This window comes from Zalophus californianus, chromosome 13 (genome assembly GCF_009762305.2).
Source record: "Zalophus californianus isolate mZalCal1 chromosome 13, mZalCal1.pri.v2, whole genome shotgun sequence".
Lineage (NCBI taxonomy): Eukaryota > Metazoa > Chordata > Mammalia > Carnivora > Otariidae > Zalophus > Zalophus californianus.
In genome coordinates this window covers 3,132,501-3,155,556 of record NC_045607.1, presented here as the reverse complement: position 1 = coordinate 3,155,556, position 23,056 = coordinate 3,132,501, and the positions used below count along the sequence as shown (strand labels likewise).

Genomic DNA, 23,056 nt, shown 5'->3' with positions numbered 1-23,056 from the left:
AACAGGTGCCCCAGGGCGCCCCACACATCCCAGCAGGGCCAGCCCAGGCTCGGCAGGTGGGCTGGGCGGTTGCCCCCACTGGCCGGCGAGCTGCCTCATTCACAGACTCCCCCGGGATCGGGCAGCCAGCATGGTGCTGACGTGTTGCGCTTTGGTGACTCAGAGTGTTTACATCGACGGGGATCCTGCAAAAACACTTGCCGGGCCCCACGCCCTAGAGGCAGCCCCGGATGGGAGGGTGGGCATGAAGCACGGAGCCTCAACACCGGGAGGGCGCCCAGGAAGCACCAGCTCTCACTGGGTCTTACTCCCAGTCTGTGCTGATGAAGAGGAGGGGCACGGAAAGTCTCCCCAGAAGCAGCAGCCATTCCTCCGGGGCAAAGCCACGTCTGCTGCTAAGCGGGAACGAGGGGTCCAGTGGGCAGGAGGCTGGGAAGGGCAGGGGGCCAGCCGGGTCAGGGCCCCCGCGCACCAGCCCAGGGCCGGGACAAGCCCATCACCGCTCGAGCCTCCTCGCCTGCGCAAATGGGGTACCCTGCCTCCTCCATCCCCCTGCCCCTCCTCAGGGAAGCTGCCCGGACCCCTTCTCTGAGCAGTAGCTGCATGGCCCCCATCCCTGGCCACCGCTGACCCCACAGAGCCGGACCACCGCCCCGGGCTTCTCGTTGGTTCCCGGGGGCTCCAGGACTGTGAGGCGAAACAGCCGGGAGGGTGACCAGGCCTAGGCTGCGTGAGGATGGAAGAAGGGAGTTCTCAGAGACAGAGCGATGTGAGTCCGGGTGGGGTCATAGAGAAGGAGGGAGATGCCCCCGTGGCCTCAGGTGGCCTGGTCTCGGGCCCTCACCCACCCCTGTTGGGCCACGAGACACCCCTGAACCCACAAACTGCCCCTGCTAATAGCCTGAGCTCCAGAGGCCCCTGCTTCTGGAAACACCAGCTCTCCCCACCCACAGCAGTAGCTGGGGAACCTTCCAGAACACGGAAGGAGGCGTGAAGTGAAGAATGACTTGTCCGCCTGAGCTCTCACGAGGCTGGGGGCACCCGTGACACCACCAACCGCGTGGGGAGGCCCTGGGTGGGGCGGAAGGGCGGCTCTGCCCGGAGTGGGGCCGCAACTCCCCCGTCCCCAACCCCGTCCCCAACCCCGTCCCGTCCCGACCCGGTACCGCCAACTCCTTACTCCGCCAGTTCCTCCAGGCTGCGGTACACATCGTCGTCATTCTCGGTAGTCTCCTCCGAGGGAAAGGGCCTGTGGAGAGAGGGGAGGGGAGTGAGCAGGTCTCCTCGGCCCGGCCGGGCACCCAGCCCAAGTACCCCCGACGGCCCTGCAAGGGCAGGCTCTGTTTGCTCTTGCAGAAGGAAGCAGATCCACACGACAGCGGCTTGTACGTCAGAACCAGCAGGTGGAGGAGTCCAGGGTGAGGAGAGCGCAGCTTGACCCTGGGGCACGGAAGGTCACTCTCCATCGACCCCCGCGCGGCCCCACTGGCAAATGAGGGAACTGGGTTAGGGACGGCAGGGCGCTTTTGCCGCTGAGACACTCCTGCCTGCACACTTGAGGGGGATTCCAGAAACGGGGATGTGGGCTCCTGGGGCACCCCGTGGTTAGCCACGGCCAAGAGGGCTGCCGGCTCCGTCCACCTGGAGCATAGGACGCAGGAGGGCATTCTGGCGGGGACGGCGGAGCTCCAGGGCACCCAGCACCCTCCCCGCCCGAGGGCAGTGGCCGAGCACGCTGTGTGGGAGGCCGCCCATCATCCTGGGCACACACCAGGGGCCTCTGAGAAGGCTACTGCCCTGCCATCCCACCCACCAGCCCACAGAGGCCTGGCTTGGGGGTCAGAGCATGTCCTGAAAAGTGCTGGCGGCCTTCCCAAAGGACCTGTCTCCCCTTTGGAAAGGGAGCCACAGGGGCAAGGGGCCCCAGACGAAGCACGGCAGTCTCCTTAGTGTCCCCTGGATGGCCGCACGGATGTTCCCTCCCTCCTGGGTCATCGCCACAGGTAAGCCGTCCCCCGAGGCCACACCCCAGCCCCCACCACATTCCGCTGCCTCAGCCTTGTGCCCGAGGAGCAGTCCATCCGTCTCCCCCACCATCTCCTCTCTGGGCCTTGAACCCGTGTCCACTCCCCCAACCAAACTGCTCCTGACAAGGGTGACAGTGACCTCGGCACCATTGAATCCTAAGGCTGACGTCACATGTGGTAAACACCTGCAGAGGGGCGAGGGACAGGGTTCCTGGGGGGGGCGGGGTGCCGCTCCGTCAGCTGGGCAGCTCAGAATGCAACAGAACGGACTCTGTTCCTTGCATCCCAACACCCTCATTCAGGGCCACGAGCTCCCTCGAGAACGGAACCACAAGCCCAGTCCCATTTCTGCCACAGCCAAAGACAGATGACCGCCAGTGTGGGCCAGAGCGGGAGAGGGAGGGGCGGCCAGCCGGGCTGCCGGGAGCTGGCTCCGAGAGGAGACAGGAGCACACGGGGCAGGGGCGGCCTTGTCCCCAACCACTCTGCCCCCAGTCTCCTGCCCCACCCCGTTCCCCAAGACCCAGACCCCTTCAAGATTCCACTCAACCCCACCTCACGTGGGAAGATCTGACCATGCTCCCGGCCTGGGTCCACGTCCGCCCAGCACGAAGCCTGTCACTAGAAAAGCATGGACAGATGGATGGACAGACAGATACGTGGGCGGATGATGGACGGCTGTCTGGGAGGACGGGTGGCTGGGACAGTGGTTGATCTGTGGGTTGATGGACACGTGAATGAGATGTGGGGTGGGGTGTGGGGAGGGTGCAGGATTTCAGGGAGGGGTTGGGTGGGTGGGTTGGGGAACGGATGGGTGGACAGATGGATGGACGTCACACAGTCTCAGGCTTTCTTCCCCCTACCCCCCCCCAAGACAACAAAAAAATGGCAGCCCTGAATTAGATACATGAATGCATCTTTAAGAAGAGGTTCTGAGAACCCACGTGGCCGCGTTCAAGTCATCCCTGAGTTGAGACTTTACAACACTGACCCTGGTTTAACACTGGGGACACCCGTCTGCACAGAGGGCACCGTACGGGGCTGCGTTCCCACTGTATCTTAAAGCCCGAGGGGTCACGCTGCAGCAAGGACTGGCTCCATCCTTCTGTCTCAGGTACTGCTAATCGTCCAGACCCCCCACCCATGCCGCATCTACCCCCCAGTTTCCCCTGCCGGGCTTCACCAGACATGCCGATGTTAACAGTGGAGTTAATCTGCTCTTTAAGAGAGGGACACACAGGGCAATGGTCTGCACAGAAATGATCGTGGGTTAAACACCACAGTGGGTCCCCCGGGTCCCCCCCCGCAGGATGGGCTCCTCCGGTCCCATCAGACCCTTCCTGAGCACGCACTTCCTTGAGCCCAGCTTCTGGGAAGCCAAGTTTCCCACTTGGACCGCCAAGGGAATGACGGGGATGCCCGGGCCGGAAGCAGAGGCGCGTCAGGCAGCATCTACTCCCCCCACCAAGCTTCCCCAGCACCCCCTCCTCCCGGAGGCAGTGAGAGAAAGGTCTGCACCACTGCTGCTGGAGGAGGCCCCCCAAATCCCACGTCCCCCCACAAGGACAATTTCAGCATCCAGTGGCTGAGGCCAGCATGGCCTAGCTGCACAGGACAATTGGGGGAATGAGGAATAACCAGCTAGAGGAAGGGGACCTGAAAACAGGGCACCCTGAGGGGGTGTCCGAGCCTAAATCCCTGAATAAAGAACAGATGAGAGCCCAACTCCTAGTTCCAAATCACTCGTGCGTTCTCCTTCACTCATTCACTGGTATTTACTGGGCACCTGCTCTGAGCTGCCCCTTTGGGTCTGCCGTTGGTCATTGCTTCAGGGAGAAGCTCTGCGATCGATAAATCAGGCTCTGGTCTTCGTCCTCAGCACTTCTTTGAGAATCTGCTAAAAAACTGTGGCTTCTGAAAAGTGCCCACATGGGCAACTGTGCTTACAGGTACACGGGGGAAGGATGCATGGCCCGGAAGGGGGCAGACCAGACGCTCTGGGGGTCCTGGAGCTAAAGGTGGTGATCTCGGGTCCATGCAGGACAGACTCCAGGAGCTCAGCTATACGGGGAATGGTTAGGGTGTGCTTTCTTGGAAGGCCCTGAGCAGTGGGCTCCTGGGGCCGTTTCCCTGGGGGTTCCCTCACTCCAGAGCAGGAAGCCCCCAGGAGCATGGCAGGTGTGTATCTCATCCCTGAGCTGTATCTGCAGATGGCCCCGCCCAGGACCCAGACTGCTGCTCCCCGCTCGAGCCCCCCACACACTGGAAATCGAGCACTGGCCAGAAGCCAAAACAGAGGCCCCACAACCTCTGTCACCTTCATTTTAGGGGAGGCCCTGTGGGGAGAGCTAAGAACTAAGATCTGGGTTCGAATCCAGACTCACTACATGGCCCCGAACAGGGCATGCTCCCTCTCTGCCTCAGTTTCCCCAACTGCAGAACGTCAGTGGTAGTCACTTGAGATTAAATGAGGTAATGCAGTGAGTCTCTAAACTCAGGTGCTTCGACCCAGCAAGTGCCCCGTAAATGACAGCATGGGTTGCCCTCCCTCCCTGCTGGGTGGCCCACCCCAAGAGCCCACCTGCCCAGTCCAGAGCTCAGACACAGGCAGTCCTCAAGGTCCCCATGGCCTCCTGAACGGCAGCTCCAGGTGCTGACTCCTGGAGCCAGCCCCCAAGGGCAGGCCCCCCCCCAGGGGACACAGAGTCAGCACCCCCATGGGGGTCTGCAACCCACCCCACAGAGCTCTTTCTTCCCATGCCTCAGAAAGAAGAACATTCCCTGGAAACGAAAGTTCATACTCTGGAAAGTAAGAACACTTTGGGTCAGTGCTTGGCTCCGATGTGGGTATTCAAGATCACTCAGCACCATCCAGAGAATCTAGGATACAGTGTTCATTTTCCCACGTTCTGCGGACGTTCAGATGAAAGGGATCCAGGGTCTGAGATACACCCTAACTTCATCCTTCACTTCGCGTGTTCCAGAAGTAAGTTGGAATTCTGGCTCACAGAATGCTCCCTGCAAGTGACCTCTGAGGTCCATGTTCAAGGGCAGGGTCACGGATGGCTCGGGTCCACCTTGGCCGCCTGGTGTGTCCGAGAGATGGGTGGGGACCCTGGGTTCCCGTCCTGGAGGGTGAGATGGGCCCAAGGCCCCCAGAGAGCAGACTGGGCCCCAGAGGCCTGGGGTCCCCAGCACTCAGCACTGCCCTGCAAGGGATGAGGCCGTCTGGTCTGCCTGGGACTAGGGAGTCCCCTGGAACGTGGGAACTTCAGTGCTGGCCACCTAGTCCTGCAGGTGGGGGACAATAACAGTGGAGGGCTCCTGGGCAGCTCATTTCTCTGGCCGGACCTCAGTTTCCCATTCTGAAACTGGCCTCAGGATGAGGTGCGGTGGGGCTGTGGGAGGGCCCGGCACCAGCAGGACACCAGCAGGGTCAGTCTCATCTCCCCAGGTGTGCCCAGGTGTGCCCAGGGGCGGGTGAGAGGGAAGCGGTCAGCGTGGTGGGGGGGGGGGGCGGGGGAGGGGGCAACACCTCAGTTGGCACCAGTCTACAAGGGAACTGGCAGCCCGGCAAACTTGAAAGGCACATCAAGAACAGTGGCCTGGAGGACCCAACAGGCCCGATTAATTATTGAGAGAGTCACCTGGGTGCTGCCTGGTAATTGGCTGGGAGGCCTTGAAGCACCAGGGTTTCCTTATTAAAAACGGCTCTCCTGCTAAACAGCCCCGACTGTCAAAACAAGCCAACGGATCTCGTTTCTTTTCTCAGCCCGTCACCCCACCCAGTGTGGACGGGCCATCGCATCAGGGGGCAGCGCCAGCCAGTGCACCCCACCCACGCCCGCACCCAGCTCAGGCTACAGCCTGTGTTGGAGAGGAGGGCAACCCACACCCCACATGCAGTCCACACGGGGCTGAAGGGCACAGGGAGCAGGAGGAAAGGCTCAGGGCAGAAGGGCAGTCCTGGCCTGGGGAAATCAGGTGGGCTTCTCGAGGGAGGTGGTGGGGGAGCCGACTTGGAGAGCAGAGTCCGATGCTGAGTGCAGAGTTCCAGCCTCGTATCAGATGGCCAGTTTCCCAGCCCCAGAGCTTGCCAAAGGGATCTGAGCCCCTGGCCTCAGTTAACTCGTCTATAAAATGGGGATTAACCTCCCCCCCCCGCCCCCCGCAGCACAGGCGTTTTGTGACGCTGCAGGAGATGCAACGTGGGCACGGTTCCCACAGGGCCTGGCGTGTAGGGCAGTGGAGGCCAGGGGGGACGGTGGACGTGGTCATGAGCTGGGGGCTGGAGAACGCAGCCTGGGGCAGATGAACACGCCGGCACACGCGGGGATGTGCAGCTTCCGTGTGGCTGGGACGGAGGCCAGAGGAGGCCATGACGGGCCGGAGCAGGGGCCGTAGCCAAGGAACAGTGACAGGTGGGCCAGCCCAGGCGCTGACCACAAAGATCTTGTGTCTATTTTTTAAAGATTTATTTATTTGAGAGAAAGCGTGAGCGAGCGGGGTTGGAGGGGGCAGGGAGGCAGAGGCAGAGAGAGCGAGGTTCCTCACTGCGCACAGAGCCCGACATGGGGCTCGATCCCACGACCCTGAGACATGACCTGAACTGAAACCGAGAGTCGGACGCTGAGCCGACTGAGCCAGCCAGGCGCCCCATTACCACCAGGATCTTAAACCAAAGTCCTCACAGAGGCAGGAGGGTCTCTGTGCCTCTGTGAGGCGGGGGCTTGGAGGGGAGGGACACCAAGGTGAAGCCACGGCAGAGGCAGGCCCAGCAGACGTGTGGAGGGGGGAGGGCTGGCCGGCTCCAAGGCAACCCAGAGAGGTGGCAGGTACTGCCCCCCCCAAAGAGAAAGCCCAAATGATCCCCAGACCCCAGCCGGGCTGCTTCTGCCCTTGCTTCCAAAACCCTAGCCAGGCGGAGGAAGACACTCTGACCTCAGGGTCGGGAAAGAATAGTTGGCCCGGCCCCCGGCCGCAGGGAGGGAGGGGCCTGGAGTCCCATGCCACTTCTCAGCAGCCGAGAAGCCCAACGTATTTTTCATTTTCCAGCCCGCTTCTCGGAATGGCAGCAGTTAGGAGCGGAAAGGCCAGTGGGTCAGCAGGGCCATCCTCCCGCGAGCAGCAGGGCCCAGCCCCTGCGGCCACTCTGCTGTTCCCTCCCCCCAGCCCCCTACCCGACGCCACCCCGTGCCTGGGCGAGGCAGGAAATCCCCATGGCCTGCTGTGGCCCTGCGTGGACGGACTGCTCTGGCCATGTCCACTAGGGCACGGGAGGTGTCACGGCCCCGCTGAAATGCCCCAGGGCTCCCCCTCACACTCAGAGAGACATAGAGACCCCCCTGCCCTGCCCATCCCTCCCCACATGGTCTCTTCCACTGTCCCCGGCCCCTCTCCATCCCACAGGATGCCAAGTACATTCCCTCCCAGAGCCTCTGCCGGGGCCTCCGGGGCCCCAGACCTGTCACTGTTCCCTCCTTGAGGGGTCAGCAGGATCCAACATCGCCTCCTCTGCAAGATGCACTGACCGGGGCATCTGAGTGCCCCCCCACCCTGCCCCTCCGACGCCCCACCCTCGGACTTGTCCCCCTAGAGCCTGGGCCTCAGGAAGGCAGCACACAGTGGTGACAGGTAGGGACAGGGGGTTGCTGCAGGCAGCGACGTCCCGGAGGTGGGCCGCCCTGGGCCTGAGTGAGGACAAGGACAGCCTGCAGTCCCCCCACCACACACCACAGGGTCCGGCATGGCCACTGTGGAGCCCTCCCGGGGGCGCCAACCCTGAGTCTGAAGGTGGCCCTGGGTGGGGGACTAGGCGTGGGCCTGGGGTCCAGGCGGGCCATTGCCCCACCTGGAGTCCGTCGGGCCGAGGGCCCAGCCAAGTTTCAGGGCTGGGCTCCAGGTGTCAGCTTTCAAGAGACCACTAGTGTCTCGGTGCTGCCCTCCCGGGAGGGGCCGCAGCTGGACACCATCCCAACTGCTCTGGCACTGTCGGCCAGATTCCCACACTGCGGTGACGTCCAGCGCCCCGGGAGTGCTCAAGGAGGGGAGGGTCCAAGACAGGAATTACCAAATGGCACAAAACACAGCTTTTTGCAGCCACCAACCCCACTGGGGACCAGAGACAAAGCCAGCAAGGTGCATCTGCCCTGAGCAGCTCGGCATCAGGGAGGGCCAGAGCCTCCAGTGCTGGGTCGGGGTGCAGGCCTGTCCAGGTCTCCCACCAGTGACCCCAAAGTGCCGCTAAGGTCAGTCCTGCCAGGAACCGAGGCTGGAAGGGCCGAGTGAGTGCCGGGCCCAGGCCCCAGGAACCCGACTCTCTGCTGACTCCCACCTGAGGGCCTTGGGGTGGAGACCCAGCAGCACCGAGGGCCAGCTGCGAGACTAGGGCCAGAGGCTCCCCCTCAGAGCCTCCACGTCCTCCTCTGCAAAGTGGGCCCCTCACCGGTGGAGATGGGCATTCGGAGCGCTGACCCACGGGAAGCTACGCACAAGAGGCGGGCACCGGAGCGGGGGGGGTGGGGGTGCTTCCCAGGACCCAGAGCCGCACACCACGGCCTGACGCGTCATGGGGCAGTGAGAGAAACAGCAAGGCCCCAGAGTCAACCCGACTGATTCTCTTGATTAAAGGTCCAAAGCAACGATGACTGACAGAACCGCACGTGAGATTTCGTAAGCCTAACTCGACAGAAGCAAGCAGGTGGTGAGCACGGGAGCAGGGCCAGGTCGGGAGTGAGCTGGAATGTTCTAGTTCCCGCGCTGGCTGGCAGGCTTGGGGGTGTCCGAAATCACGAAAAGTTACATAAACGAATAAAAATAGAAGAGGAACAGGTCAGAACAAACAGGGACTAGGAAGGTCAGTTCCAAGACCCCTCTCTCTCCTGTGCATTGGCCAAAAGGGAGGCCACGCGGTGGGGGGGTCCGGTGGCGGGAGCGCGGGCGGCTCTGCCCGATGAGGGCAGGCTCCGGGCTCAGCTCCACCATGCCCTCATCACGTGACCTCCGGCAAGCCCCTCAGCTTCTGGGCCTCGGTTTCCTCCTCTGTGAAGCGGGGACAGCAGCAGCCCCCACTCCCAGGGATAAGCAGCATCAAGCTGCTCGACAGGCTGAACTGCTGTCACCGAGCATCCTGGCTTCACTGACCGGCAAGAGTCTGCAGGGGCCAGCGCACGCGCTGCCGTGTCCCCCCACCCACCGTGACGGCCACTCGGTTCCAGCCCAGCTCTGGGAGCAGGTGACCTGGAGCGGCAGGACCAAGGCACTGGGACACGGGGGCTATCTCTTGCCGCCGCAGAGCCCGGTCCATCCCGACTCACAGAGGCAGCCAATCCTGAGGAGGGACAGGACAGGTGGGAACCGCAGCGAGAAGGGCAGCCCGGTGACACGTGGGGGACGGTCCCTTGGCTATTAGAGGCCCCCTGCCAGGGAGGAGAGGCGCGGGCCTCGGGCTTCTGAGAGCGCTGGGCTTGCACGTAACTGGACATGCTCAAAGCACCTGGAAACTTTTCGCAAACAGTGGTGAACCTTCCCGGGTTCTGATGCGTTTGTTTGGCCCGGGGCCGTCCCCACCGTTGGGAGCCGAGCTCGAGCTCGGGGCTGGAGAGAGCACGGCTAACCTCAGGCCACAGCCTGTTAACGACAGGTCCCCCCAGGCCGCAGCCCCAACATCGCCACCGAGCCAGGACGCCACGCTGTGCTCCATGGGCATGCTGAACGACCTCACAGCCCTTCTGCACGTGTAGAAATCCCGCCGCATGACAACGCGTTCTGCTCTGTCTCTGAAAATGAGTGGATACTGTTGCACAGCTGCCCTGATCAATTTTTAATGGTGATACTTGCTGAAGAAGCAGGCACAGAGTGAAGCGATCTTCGCTCCCCAGGGGGCAGGACAGGAGTTGAGGACTCTGGACCCAGTACACGTGGCCATGCTCACTGCCCCCATCGAATGCTCTGGGGACAGGGCACCCCCCAGAGGAGGAGCCACTGTCCCTGGAGGCCCACCGTCCCATCCCTGCTGACCAGCGGGGGTCTCTGAACCCCAAGCCCCCCCTGCAGGCAGGTCTCCATGGCAGGGGCTGCATGAGGAGGGAGCTGGGGCTCCGTGGGGACATCGACTGGTTTCTGGGAAGTGCAGCATCACACCTCCACACACCAGGCATGCTGGAGGCTGGGGTCCCCCACCTGGCCCCTGTCCCAGGGCCTGCTGTCCGGCCACATGCACCGTGCTAGGGTCCTGGGGCCGCCGATAACCAAGTACCACCAACTGCGTGGCTTAAACCGGCAGAAATTCATGTTCTCAGTGCTAGAGGCCAGAAGTCCTAATCGAAGTGTGAGCAGGGCCATGCAAGGCTCTAGGGAGGGGGCCCTCCTGCAGCTCCCAGCTCCTGGGGGCCCCGGCAGTGTCCCTGGGCTGTGGCTGCATACCTCCAGCCTCTGCCTCTGTGGTCACACAGCCCCTCCTCTGCCCGTGTCTCTCCTCCCTGTGTCTCTTTAAGGAAACTTGCCCTTGCATTAAGGCCCACAGGGTTTTCCCCAGTGAGCCCCCACTCATAGATCCGGGTGCATATATTTTTAAAGCCACGTTCAGCCCACACCCGCCCGCCCCGGTCTCACCTTCAAAGGCATCCTCAGGCCTCACCAGAGAACCACCACACAGGGCTGCTCCTGCCCTGGGCCCTCACCATGGGCGCCAACCATCAATCAATGGGGGCCTCCCTTTCAGAGGCCAGGAAATAGGCCCAGGGCTAAGGCACCTGCTGAAGATCACACCAGTAGCCCGGACCCGAGTGTCGCCGGCTGGCCCTTCACCCTGCGCCGCTGGGGCTCAGGTCATATTCCCCGCTCACCCCACCCTGCCCCGTGTCCCACAGCAACATGTCCACCCGCCTGTGACCGGGGTCCTGTGTCCATCTCCCTACCTGACAGGGGCTGGTTCTGGGTGCCCTCCAGCACCTGGCCTGGGGACAGATATCACCAGGCACCGACAGAATGAATGAATGAATGAATGAATGAATGAATGAATGAACGAACGAATAAGAACAGATGACAGCTGACTTCCTTAGATAAAGGACTTTGGGAAAAAGAAGCCCTCTGGGCCTCAGTTGCCCCACACGTCAAAGGAGGGACGAAGGGCTCTTCCAGCATGAAGGTGCTGGGCTGTGGAGGCCGGGCTGTGGGAGCCGAGCGAAGGGTCTGAAATTCAGCCCCAGGGATTTCATGAGTCTGCTAGGGTCACGGCGAATGTGCCAGGCCCCAGCCTCCCCTTGTTTTCCATCTCACTGCCTGGTGCAGACAGGTCCTCGGCCCGGGAGGCAGCTCACACTCCTGGGGTTCTCAATGGGCAGCGATTCTCTTGTCTGGGCACCAGGGACATCTGTCAGCAAGGACAGGCCAATGTGGGCACCGGTGACATCTCCCCCCATCATGATTCCAAACTTGGGCACCCGAGCAGCCCCAGGAAGGCCCGGGGGGGCTGGTGTGACGCTCATGAGCCACAAATTGGAGCAGATGCTTGCGCTTGGGTGCACGCTGTCCCCTGACATCTCCTATGAGCACCTCAAGCAGAGCGGTGACCCTGGGCTCCCTGAGGCTTGGGCACCACGGAGCTCATCCACAGGCAGAGCCCACACGTCCTCCATCAATCGGGAAGTGGGAAACTCACTCACACACGACCTGCTTCAGCCCACTCAGCCCTCCAGGTGGGTGCTGGCAGACCCCCATTTGCAGAAGAGGAAACCGAGGCACAGAGAGGCGGCCCCTCCCCTACTGTGTGTCAGGGCCTGTGCTGAGAACTTTGTGGAGATTCCCTGAATCTTCACAACAGCCTGGGGAGGGAGTTTCAACCATGACCCTGCTTTACCAAAGAGCACACAAAGGCTCAGGAGCAGGACACCGAGCCAGCATCCTGCCATCACCCAGGTCAGCGGGGTCACTCCTTCGTCCACCCCGCCCCCAGCACGATACCCAGCTGAGTGCCTGGGCTGCGCTGGGGAGCACATGGGGCCTCCCACTGTCAATGCCGGACCTTAATGGAGCCAGAGGCTGTGAGCTCCCAGCACCACACGGAGACCGGCCCACATCTGTGTGACACAGGCAGAGGAAGGATGGATGGAAGGACGGATAAGTGGGTGAATGCACAGATGAGCAGATATGTAGATAGACGGGTGGGTGGTAGGTAGGTGCCAGGATAGACACACGGATAGGTGGAAATATAAGAAAGATGATGGATGGATGGATGGGTGGAAGGAAGAACGGAAGCACAGATGGGTGGGTAGAAGGATGGATAAGTGTAGAGACGACAGATCGATGGATAGACAGACGGACAGATGGGGGGATGGATGGGGAGGTAGAGGGACAGATGGATGGATGGAGAGCTGACTGGTTGCATGAACGGCCTGGAGGGTGGGGGAGGGGAGCGAGTTGGGGGAGGGAGAAATAAGACCTTGAGAGCGGCCAGGGCAGTGCGCTCTGTGGGCAGGTGCAGGCGCAGGCGGCCCACCTGACCCAGGAGATCAGGGACGGGAGCAGGGACCGGCAATCAGCTGCACTCAGTCTCTTTATTAAAGATCCTGCCCAGCCGTGGAAGCTCCAGTTGGCTGTTCTCGGCCCTCCCACCGGGCAGCCCTCCTGCTCCTCCTGACCGTCTCCAGCACAAATTAGCTCCCCACTGCCCCAGCACAAAACGGCCAGTTAATACATTTTTCAACAAATATGTGTCTTTCCAGCCCTGGTACCCACAGTGGAGGTGGCAGAGAGAAGCGCAGCAGAGTGTTTCTTAGGAGTTCGGCTCAGCAGTGGGTGAAGGACGTGAGGAAGGGGGTCCCTCCCGTAGTCCGTGGGGCAGACTCACCGAAAGTCAGCTGGCCATCATGCGCCAGGCGCTCGCCTGCCAGGCCCTGGGCTAAGCATGCTGCCCAGGTCTCCCACACAGTCCTGACAATGACCCCATTCACAGGCAGCAGCCGCGGCTCACGGGCAGGGGACACTCGGGTGTCCCGGGGAAGGACAGTGTAGACCTTGGACAGCCGGAAGGGTTCAAAGCCTCAGGGCTGCCACTCGGGAGTGGACAAGACATGGCCTTGGTGCCCCCAGGTTAGTATCTGGTTCTCCCCTCCACCCCAGGGCCACCCCTCCTCCCTGGGAGTGGGTCATGGTCACCAAGTGGGGGCGGGAGGCTGGATGGAACCACATGACATTCCTTCCCACGAGGGACGTGCTCAGAAGCTGGAAGAGCTCGAGTCATGTTGCCAGGTGAATGGAGAAGACACCCACGGACACTGTTGCCACCCTGTCCTCTCTGGGGTGGGCCCTGCCCCGGGGGCCCCTCCTTCTCTGAGGCAGGTTCTGTGTCCTGGACATCCGCACACCTGCCAGGCCAGGGTCGGGCAGGATGGGCCAAGCAGAGCCACACCCACGTGTGCTCCCCACACCGGCCCACACAACACAGGCCCCCTTCACTCTGCCAAGCACCCCCTCACTGCCCCCCAGTGACAGTGCTGTCACCAGCCTGGCAGCCACACCAGCTCCAGGATCTTTAAACCAGAAGATCCCTCCCTCCCCGCTGCCCACACCCTCTCCTCCAACACTTCCCAGACAGGACGGCCACACACCCTCCCTCCCACCCCCACCTGCAGCACAAGGAGTGCCATTCCTTCTAGAACCTTCAACAGAGCCCCCAGGGAGGATCTGGGACACTCTGGGCACCTGCTGCCCCAGCGGGCATGAGGTCTGTGTTCAGATTCAGCTGCAGGCATGCCTACGTACAAGATACCAGGAGGCAGAAACGGGTGTGCAAGGAAAGAGACACAGCGAACACGCCAGGCACACACATGTGCACACACCAGCGGACACGGCTCGTTCTGCCAAAGCCTGGAGACCTACGCAGTGGCCCCAGCAGATGTGGGGAGAGTGAACAGTCGAGGCCGTGGGAGCAAGGGGGCAACTAAGCCAGGCTGGGTCTCTGCACTTAACACGGACACCATCCGCCCCTGAGCAGTCACCTGACCAGGCAAGTGGGGTAGGCACCAGCTGGACAGAGCCACCCTGTGTGGCCAGGACATGCTGGGGGAGGCCAGACACAGCCATGCCTCCCAACAGCTCACAACGATCCGAGCCCCTCCTGGAAGGAATCTCAAGTCTTCCAGTTACTCCCCTATGGCCAACGATGCCGGCCCCATCATCATCAGGGAAGGAAGAGGAACACCGGCTCTCCACCGATGACAAGTGGCCAGGCGCTTGAAGTCGCCAGGCGGGACGATTAAACCCGTCTTGCTGGCAGAATGAGCTAGTAAGCACATGCAAACGGCCGCCTTCCGTCCAAGCCTCTCATGCACAGTCCAATTCCCCGGAATTAACCAGGTGGCACCAGATGGGAAAGGGACGTCGGCAGGGAGGGGGTCTGTGGAGAGAGCTGGGGACTGTGAGCCATGGCTGGTGTCCGCAAACACAGGACACCTCGAGGAGCGGCTGGGGCTTCACGGCAGGACAGGACCATGACTTGGGGAGGGCCCTTTGAGGATCGAGGGAAATCACGCCTCTCCTCCCTAGAAACGCCGAGAGCACCAGATCCCCCACCCTCCCACGAGACACTCGCCTCAGGACGAAGACAGGAGACCCCATCAGACAGCAAGGCTCACCTCCTGCCAAGGCGGCTTTGCCCCTTGTCTGTCACCCACAAGAGCATCTGGGGCTGAGGCTCACTCCCCATACCCCTGGCGCCCAGGAAGACCCAAGAGCAGATCCTCTGCGGCCTACAACAAGAGGAGGAGCGTTTTCCTTCAGTTCCAGAATGCTTTCCTCGACTCAGATTTGGATCCGGGTACATCTGACATTCTGAGAATTCACTTCAAACTGAAAAAGGATGTTCCATCCACCGGAGGCTGGGGGGCACCCCGTCTCTCCCACCCCTGCCCCTGCCCCACCCACCCACCTTGCAGCCTGCCCGCAGCCCCACCCCCCTGAAATGGGGCTGGGGTCTCCCAGACCGGAGGAAAAGACCAAGCATGAGGACCCCCCCAGGCACACAGCAGCAGAGTTTTGGGGTGACAACAACAAGCAGGAGGCACTAGGCTGGGGGAGACCCCGCGGCCACTCACAGTAGCCACTCGCCTGCTGGTGGCCTGGCAGCCCCCCTCTCTGAGCCGCCCTCCAGGAAACAGCCACCCAGGCGAGGCGAGCAACCGTCGTGTGCCGTGGACATGGGGACGGGACCCAGGCTCTGGCTCCCAGGTGCGTCCAGACACCAAGGATTCATGGGTAGGTTTTGGGCAGAAAATAATCAAAATGTCAGAAGGCAACCCAAAGGAACGGAAGCTCAGGTATCTAAACAAACACGAATGTTCACTGCAGCGCAATTCACAATCACCAAAGGGCGGAAGCAGCCCAACGTCCATCCGCTGACGACTGGAAACCCCACACGGGGTCAGTCTCTATCCTGTGCCACAGCCCGGAAGACGCTTGAAACCACGACGCCCAGGGAAGGGAGCAGGTCACAGGAGGCTGCATGGTGTGCAATGCCGTTCATACGAAATATCTCCATCAGGCCCATCCAGAAAGCTTGAGTGCCGGATCCAGGGGGAGGAACAGGGGAGGGGCGCAGGTGCTTATGAGGGAAGGGGTTTCCTATCGGGTGTGAGAATGTTCGGGAACCAGACAGAGGTGGTGGGCGCACAGCATGGAGAACCTGCTAAATGCTACTGAACCGTACACGTTAAGAGGCTTAGATTTATGTCATGTGAGTTTTACTTCAATTCAGTACAAAGAGAGAGAGGACAGAGGCCCAGGACCGGGGAGCAGAGGCCCAGAGAGGACCCGGAGCCCCCCCGCCGCGCCAGGACCCTTGCGAAGCCACCTGCATCCACAGCCGCAGCCACCCCACTCCACACGGCTTGCCGTCCGACAGATCTGGAAGTCAGCAGTCTGAACTGGGCCTCGCATTGGGCTCAACTCAAAGTGTCAGCAGGTGGGGTCCTTCTTGAGGCTCCGGGGGAGAATCTGTTCTTTGCCTTTCCCGGCTTCTAAGACGCCCGCATTCCTCAGCTTGTGGCCACATCACCGCAACCTCTGCTCTGACCCTCCCGCCTCCCTCTTCTACTTACGATGACACCTATAACACAACTTAGTTACACCTGCAGGGAAACTCTTCCCTGTCACACAAGGTCCAGGAGTCAGGAAGGGGCTGTGGCTTCGGGGGCCCCCCTCTCTGCCCACCACCCCGGCCGGCGCCGTGGGCATCCATGGAGTGCCGGGTGCTGCACAGCCTACAGGCTCACAGCGACCTTGTTGTGCAGCAAGGGAACCTTCCTGGCCTACAGAAGAAGAGACAGAGGGCCCAAGAGCATCCCTGCCTAAGGCCACCGGGTGAACAGGTGCCTGAAAGAGAACACCTTCGTGGGCTGAGGGCTCGTTGGCCTCACCTTCTGGCCTCAATCCCCAGGAGAATTTGTCCCTTTGCCCTCTCCCCTGCCGCCGCCGTTCAGAGCTGTGAACGGGACGTCCCTCACTCTGGAGGGCCAGCTCTGGTGTGAAAAGGACCTGCACCTCCACCCGCGGAGCTGGATGACTTGCCAGGGACCCCTTTCTCCCTGACCCAACCTCTCACTTCTGACCCTCCAGCCGGCACCAGGGTGGGGCCCTCGGATTAAGTCCCCCACTCATCAGCCTCTGAGAAGTATAATTAGGGCTTTTTATGGAAAATCAGCTCATTAGGCAAAGTGCAAAGGCTGTAAAAATGATCATTTTTCTAAAGGAGCTTGCTGGGCTCCCATCCAGCCAGGAAAGAAACCAGGAAGACTCTCTTCAGGGCTGCAGGCTTGGGTGGTGGGTTTTCAGAAAAGGAAAGGGTTTGGCCACACGGAAACCTCTGGTAATGAAGAACGCTAGGAAACGCTCTTAAACGAAGAGCTACCTAGTGTCGTAAAGGGCCGGTGGTTACCAGAACTCCCAGACCCCTGGGGAAATCGCAGCCTGTATGGGGGACGAGGGGCAGCCCCGCCGTGTTGCCCTCCCCTGAGCTCACAGTGGGGAAGCTCCTGTCCCTGGGGGCTGCAGAGGGACAGGACCCCAGAAGAGCTCTGGATCGGGGCTCAGGCTAGGAAGGGAAAGCACAGGGGGAAGAGAGGCAGGGATGACAACCAGCCCTGAGGGTGAGGAGGCCATGAAGGTGGGAGGCGGGGGCTCTCTCTGCAGAGGGGAGGCCCTGCCCTGCCTGAGGCTGCAGACACCTGCAGACATCTCCCTCCTTCCCCTCATTTCCTCCCCGCCCCCCGCCCCCCCGCACTGAAAGGTTACATCAGCCTGGGGCTGTGGAGCCTGGAACCACAGCAGGACCACCCTGTCCAGGGCAACACCAGGGGGGTCACCGGCCCCAAGAATGAGAACGTAACCGGGCTCCCCTGGGCCAGACTCTGCTTCGGGGAGAAATGGATACAGACGCTCTAGCCTCCGGGGAAAGAGCAGATCACACGACTACCTTCTGTTGCGCGAACTTCACCCCTGCCCATGTGTGGACACGGACGCGTGGATAGACAAGACCACACTGAATGGGCTGAGAGGTAGGTACACAACCACAACACGCTAGCGGGAGAATGCACAGACAGTTGTTTCTGGAGGAAGCCAAAACCCAAACTACGCACTGTCTTTGTACCCAGAAATAACACACTGATTTGTAATTAACATTTTTAAACTGTCCCTATTACAAACTCACAAAAGCGTGGTGGGGCCAGGGCGGGGTGCGGGAGGCGAGGGGGCCCCAAGGTATTAGCGATGTCCTCGGGGCTAAGCTGCCTGGTGGGTGCGGGAGCTTGGTCTTGTCATCCTTTACACCCTAACATGTTCTACATACCCTCCTGCGTGTGTTCAGCATACAATCTAACGATAGTTTTAAACAGCCTATCCTGTCTCTGATGTCATAAACAACAAAAACCAAAAGTCCCCAATTCAAAGGAATCTCCAAGTCCTCTCAGAATGCAACAGACTTCCCAGATTGGGGGGGCCCGGGGGGGCCGCAGGTCCCCAGTCCTCGTATCTGTCCTAGTGACTCTCTGAACCTGGGCAAACGGCCCCACCAAGGGGCAGCTGTGCTGGTCTGGATCCGCCCGGCCCCATGGTCCTGGGACCCCAGACTCCAGGCACTCAGTGTCCCCCACTGACAACACCAGGGGGTGGCCCCTTGCCACAGTACGCCACCTCACGGTGTCGCTGGCACGTGGGCATGACCCCACCCACTCCGCCCTAGGGCGGGGCCGTTTCTGTCCTCCCAAACCCCCCATCCGTACCCTGCTGGCCCACGTCCTCCAGGGACATTGAAGAAGGGCAGGTACTCCACTGGGCCCACCTGATCTGGAACCTGGTCCCCATTTAGACGTCTCCCTGACCCCTCACCTGTGGGTCAGAAGGGGCAACGACCTGTTCTCACTGGGGCTGCCGTCCCATGTCCCCGTTGCCTGCGTGCCTGGCCCGGTATCAGAGACCAGAGGCCAGACCACAGGGGTCGCAGGATCCTCTGAGGCTGAGCTTTGAAAGCCAAGGGGCATTAAACCTGGGAATGGGAAGTCCTGCAGAGGGACCTGGGGCCCCCAGACGGGCCAGGCCCGCCGCTCAGCCCTCGTGGCACAGCCTCCCCGGTTGTGATGCGTGGGGCGGGGGGGTGCGCAGGGCGCTTAGGTAGGCAATGATCTGTGAAAAGATTAATTTGCTGATCTTAGTACCGAAATTGAAAGAGATTTTGCAGCCGTCAGTTGAACACACGTCCACCATCTCCCTGGTGGGAACCGAAGGCTGACCCCCTCCTCCCTGCCCCTTCCCGCTGCAGTCAACAGGCAACGCGACAGCACATTGAAAATTCATGAAAAAGACACAGGCAGGGGATATCTGCTGCAGACTCTCATCACTGAGGCCAGGCCCGCGGGTGGCCCGCAGGTGGCAGGGAGGATGAGGGGGCGTCACTTGGCCGCGCCGGCGAGCTCACCTGATCCCTTTGTTCTGAGCCACGTGGTGCAGGGAGAGTCTGGACACGGCAGAGATGACCTGGGGAGACCAGAAAGATGTTTCTGTAATTCCACAAGAAACCAGAAAGTCATCACAAAACTGTAATGAAGGGTTGTGTGCACACAGCTGTTCACTCAGCACATTTCACCTCGTAAACACACACACAGCGTTAACATTTGGGGGAGCTAGGTACCTATTTTGTGTGTACCGTGCAAAATGTGTCATTTCCGTGCACCAACATCTGCTGAGGGCTGCTGGGCTCCGCACAGCAGAGGAGCGGGGCTGGGCTCACCCGCACCAGCCACATTAACCACGCGCTGGGGCTCGTTCTCACCCACACTAGGGTCGGCCCTATCGGGGCTGCAGAGAGCCGCAGCGGGAGACACGCTTACAAAGTGCTTACCCCATGCCGCTGTTCTAGAAGCTACCATACGGTTAATAACATGTTCACGGCAGGTGCTGACCCGGTTCAGAGCGGGGCATGCAGAAGGCCAGAAAACTCAAGTGATTTGCCCCATGTTCCCCAGCAGTGTTGACACATACATCCAAGCACAGTGCTCCTTGCGTCAGCCCCTCCTCTCCCCGCATGGCCACTGACATCGGCACCCAGCTCCCTCAAAGGGTCAGGGGAAGGAAAACGAAGAGCTCCAGGTTCAGGCTGCATGAGGGGATCCGTCCGAGCAGTATCTCCCCACACCGACTGACCTGTCCGGACGAAAGTTCTGACGTGCTCAGCCATGAGCTGTGACCACTCCTTCTTAGGCTGCCCCGACCCTACCCCGTCTTGTCCTGTGACCCAGGGCCCACCTGTCTCCAGCCTCAAAGGCCCCAATGCAGGGACTCCACAGGCCCTTACAACAGGCAGCAGGCAGGAGATTCCACAGGTGATTACCGGTAAACTGAGGCAGGGAAAGGGAGGCAGTTGCCGCAGAGTATAACGTACATGAAGCTGCTCACGATTCATTACAGGATTTGTTGGACCCCTGCCGTGCCAGACATCACACACTGAGGAAGCAGGTGCAAGCCTCTACTTCGAGACCTCTTTGAGTCAGGGTGCATGAATCCTTCTGTGCGTGTGTGCAACTGCATGTGTGTGTGCAAGATAGTGTGTGCACTGCACACTGCGGGTGTAAACTGTGTGTGCATGTGTGCTTGTGCGTGCACGCACGTACATAAATAAGAATGCATGAGATGAAGTGTGTGCACTGCATGTTGTGAGTATGATCTGTGTGCATGTGTGTAATATGCACATGTAGTCTATGTGTGCTCACATGTGTATAATGTGTGTGCATGTACGTGCATACGTGCACACAAGATGAAGTGTGTACGTTGCATGTTGTGTGTGTGGTCGTGTGCATGTGTGCACGTGTGTGTAGCCTGTGTGTGCATGTGTGTAGCCTATGTGTGTCTGGGGACAGAGACCATGAACATGGCCCATGAGGACCACCTGCTAAATTCACAGACACCCTCTGCTGGCTGTGGTTTGCCCCAAGAACCGAGCCCACTGGGCCTTTGATGTGCACCATCCTCGTGAATCCTCACATCCTACAAGGCCGGGTCTGCCGAGCATTCAGGAGACTGGGAAACTGAGGCAAGGTCCTAAAGGCCCCAGCTGAGACACATTCCACAGACTTCCTTTTAGGCTGCACTCCTTCCAGCCACAATTTTTTTTTTAGAGGAAGAGAAAACCCAAGCCATACCAGAAGGCCCCTTTCTCAGCCGGCGACAGGGCTGCCTTGGCCAATACGCCGAGTGCTGTGAGCGGCCCTCTGGTACCTAGTCACACTTCAGCAGCCGGGGCCTGACCGTCAGGAATCCGCGGAATGGCGGGGTCCTTCTGCACTGCCCCAGACAGGACTCCACCGGCTCACGGCACAACCGGCCCCACCGAGGCCCCGAGCTCGTGTGCTACACGGGGCCTTTCACAAGCAGTGAGCAACTTGGCTTTGGCTGTTATTCTTGGCTGTTGAGAGCTCCAAGCATTGGCCATTAAAGCACCAGTGCCGCATGTGATAGAAGCAAGCAACGCCAGAGCTCGGAAGCTTTGGGCACACACGCCATGCCCTCCTGCGGCCCCGCGGCCAACAACATTCATCACCTGCCCGACTCCTCCCCGGCCGGCCAGACACAGGCCAGACTCCTGCCCGCGGAGCCCACCCACGGCACCGGCCATCTGGTTAGCGTGGGCGCGGGGACGAAGCCTGTTCCCTGCAGTCAGTGCAAACGCCATGCTCCCTACATACAGGTGGAACCCCAGGCAGAGGGGAGCTGCCGCAGGGGAGCACGCCGAAGCCAGGGCATGGGTCCCGGCGTGTCCACGAGCTGCGGTCCCGGCAGACATGGTGGCTTCTCCGGCCACCATGTGCCCGGCAGCCTTGGCCCCCCCCTCACACTCTGCTCCAGGCTGGAGTCTGTCATCCGTGGTGGTGAGGGACCCGGCAAGCGAGAGGTAGCCCCTTACATGGGGTTCCATGTGGTCCTGTTGGAGGGGCCCCATCCCTGGGTCTGCCTGGGCCGTGCTCCCTGGCCGGCGTGTGTGCAGGAAGGGGAGTGCTCCGGCGGGGCCCACCGCAGGGAACCCCGCTGCGGTGACAGAGGGTGGAGGCTGCTGGGAGCAGGTGTGGGGCTCCCCGTCATGGGGTCAGACGTGGGGTGGCTGCAGCCCCATGTGGGAAGACAGGGTGCAGGGTGCAGATCCCTGCAGGGGAAGCGAGGCCCCTGAGTGGCTCCCATGTCACGCCTGGCCAGGCGGCCCCGTCCCAGGATGGAGAGGTCAGGCCATGATCAAACACCTCCCAGCCCACAGCCCCTCCAGCTCTTCTGAAAACATAAATGTTAAACGATGACATTTTCCCAACTTCTATCTGCACTTCTTGCCTGCATCCCAGTTAACAAATGGAATGAACACACACATACCATCTTCCCCTCCTCCCCACGTACAACTGGCTCAGCAACCCACCGACCATGTCGCCGGGGCCAACGAACATGTGCATGGGAAAGGGCAAGGGGTTACAGCAGAAAGCTGTGTCCCCAGAGGGCCAGTCCCACAGCGGGGAGCCACACGCACCCCCAGTGAAGGTGCAAGGAGCGGAGGGGACAGCCCAGAGGACAGCAGGTAGAGGTGTGGAGTGTGCACCCTGGGTGGGCGTCTTGGCTCCGTCCCCACCCAGCCACGGCCTGCTCTGACCCCATGCTCTCCACTGGGTCTGCATTCACGGCGGACAGACTCCTGAACACCCAGCAGGCACTCAGCTTCCTCGTGCTCGCTGGCGGAGTTTCAGAATGCAGCCCCCCAAGCCCACCCCCCGGATGGCTCCGGAGTGGAAGAGAGTGAGGCACAGGAATCTGTTTATTTGTAAGGCCCCACGTGGCCCAGATATGGAGCTTGGGTCAGACGCACAATAGCAGGGACTCGGTCAAGGTGTGCAGAAGGGCAAGGAGGGCGCCCCACCTGTTCACCTCGGGCCAGCCTGCGTGCGAAGCATGGAGCCACTGAAGGGGGATGTGTGTGGGACAGACGCAGGCCAAGTGGGCAGCATGGACTTCTGGGGAAAGGACATGTAATCTGGACCCCAGGAAGCTAAAGGGGGACCCCGGGCAGAGCAGTATCCAGGGCAGTCCTCACCGAGCCTAGAGTTCCAGAACGGGGCTCCCAGGACCTCTGTCACTGGGGGCCCACAGCCTCCCCTCACGAAGCTTGTCCTGCTAGACCCTGAGGGTCCCTGAACCAGGGCGGCACCCCACGCCAACCTTGAAGCTTCAGCTTATCATCTTGCCCAGGCATGGAGCTCGGCAGGCAGCCCGCAGGACATGTCCCCGAGGGGCCACCAGCAAATCCTTCCAAGAAGAGTGGTGGGAACCATCCTGCTCTCCCGGCCAGAAGCAGCAAGCCCTTACTGCTCTCTCTGGGGGCATTGAGAAGACTGGGTTTCCGCTCCGGGGTGCGCAACACTTCAGTTCCAGAGGTGTTCCTGCAGCAACTGACCAATGGCAAACAAGCCGGCAGCAGCCTGACCGCCCGACACAGGGTAGGAGACATAAAG

The 23,056-nt window shown here is 61.0% G+C and overlaps 1 protein-coding gene across 6 annotated transcripts in view; it reads right to left on the bottom strand.

The window, feature by feature from the left end:
• VAV2 (vav guanine nucleotide exchange factor 2) overlaps nt 1–23,056 on the bottom strand; it is a 170,655-nt gene that overhangs the window by 56,899 nt on the left and 90,700 nt on the right. For all 6 annotated transcript variants that reach the window (XM_027615347.2, XM_027615351.2, XM_027615349.2 and 3 more), the window contains exons 3-4: nt 18,994–19,052; nt 1,181–1,249 (exon numbers count right to left, since the gene is read on the bottom strand). In XM_027615347.2, the coding sequence (XP_027471148.1) occupies nt 1,181–1,249; nt 18,994–19,052 (128 nt within the window). The remainder of the gene's footprint in view (nt 1–1,180; nt 1,250–18,993; nt 19,053–23,056) is intronic.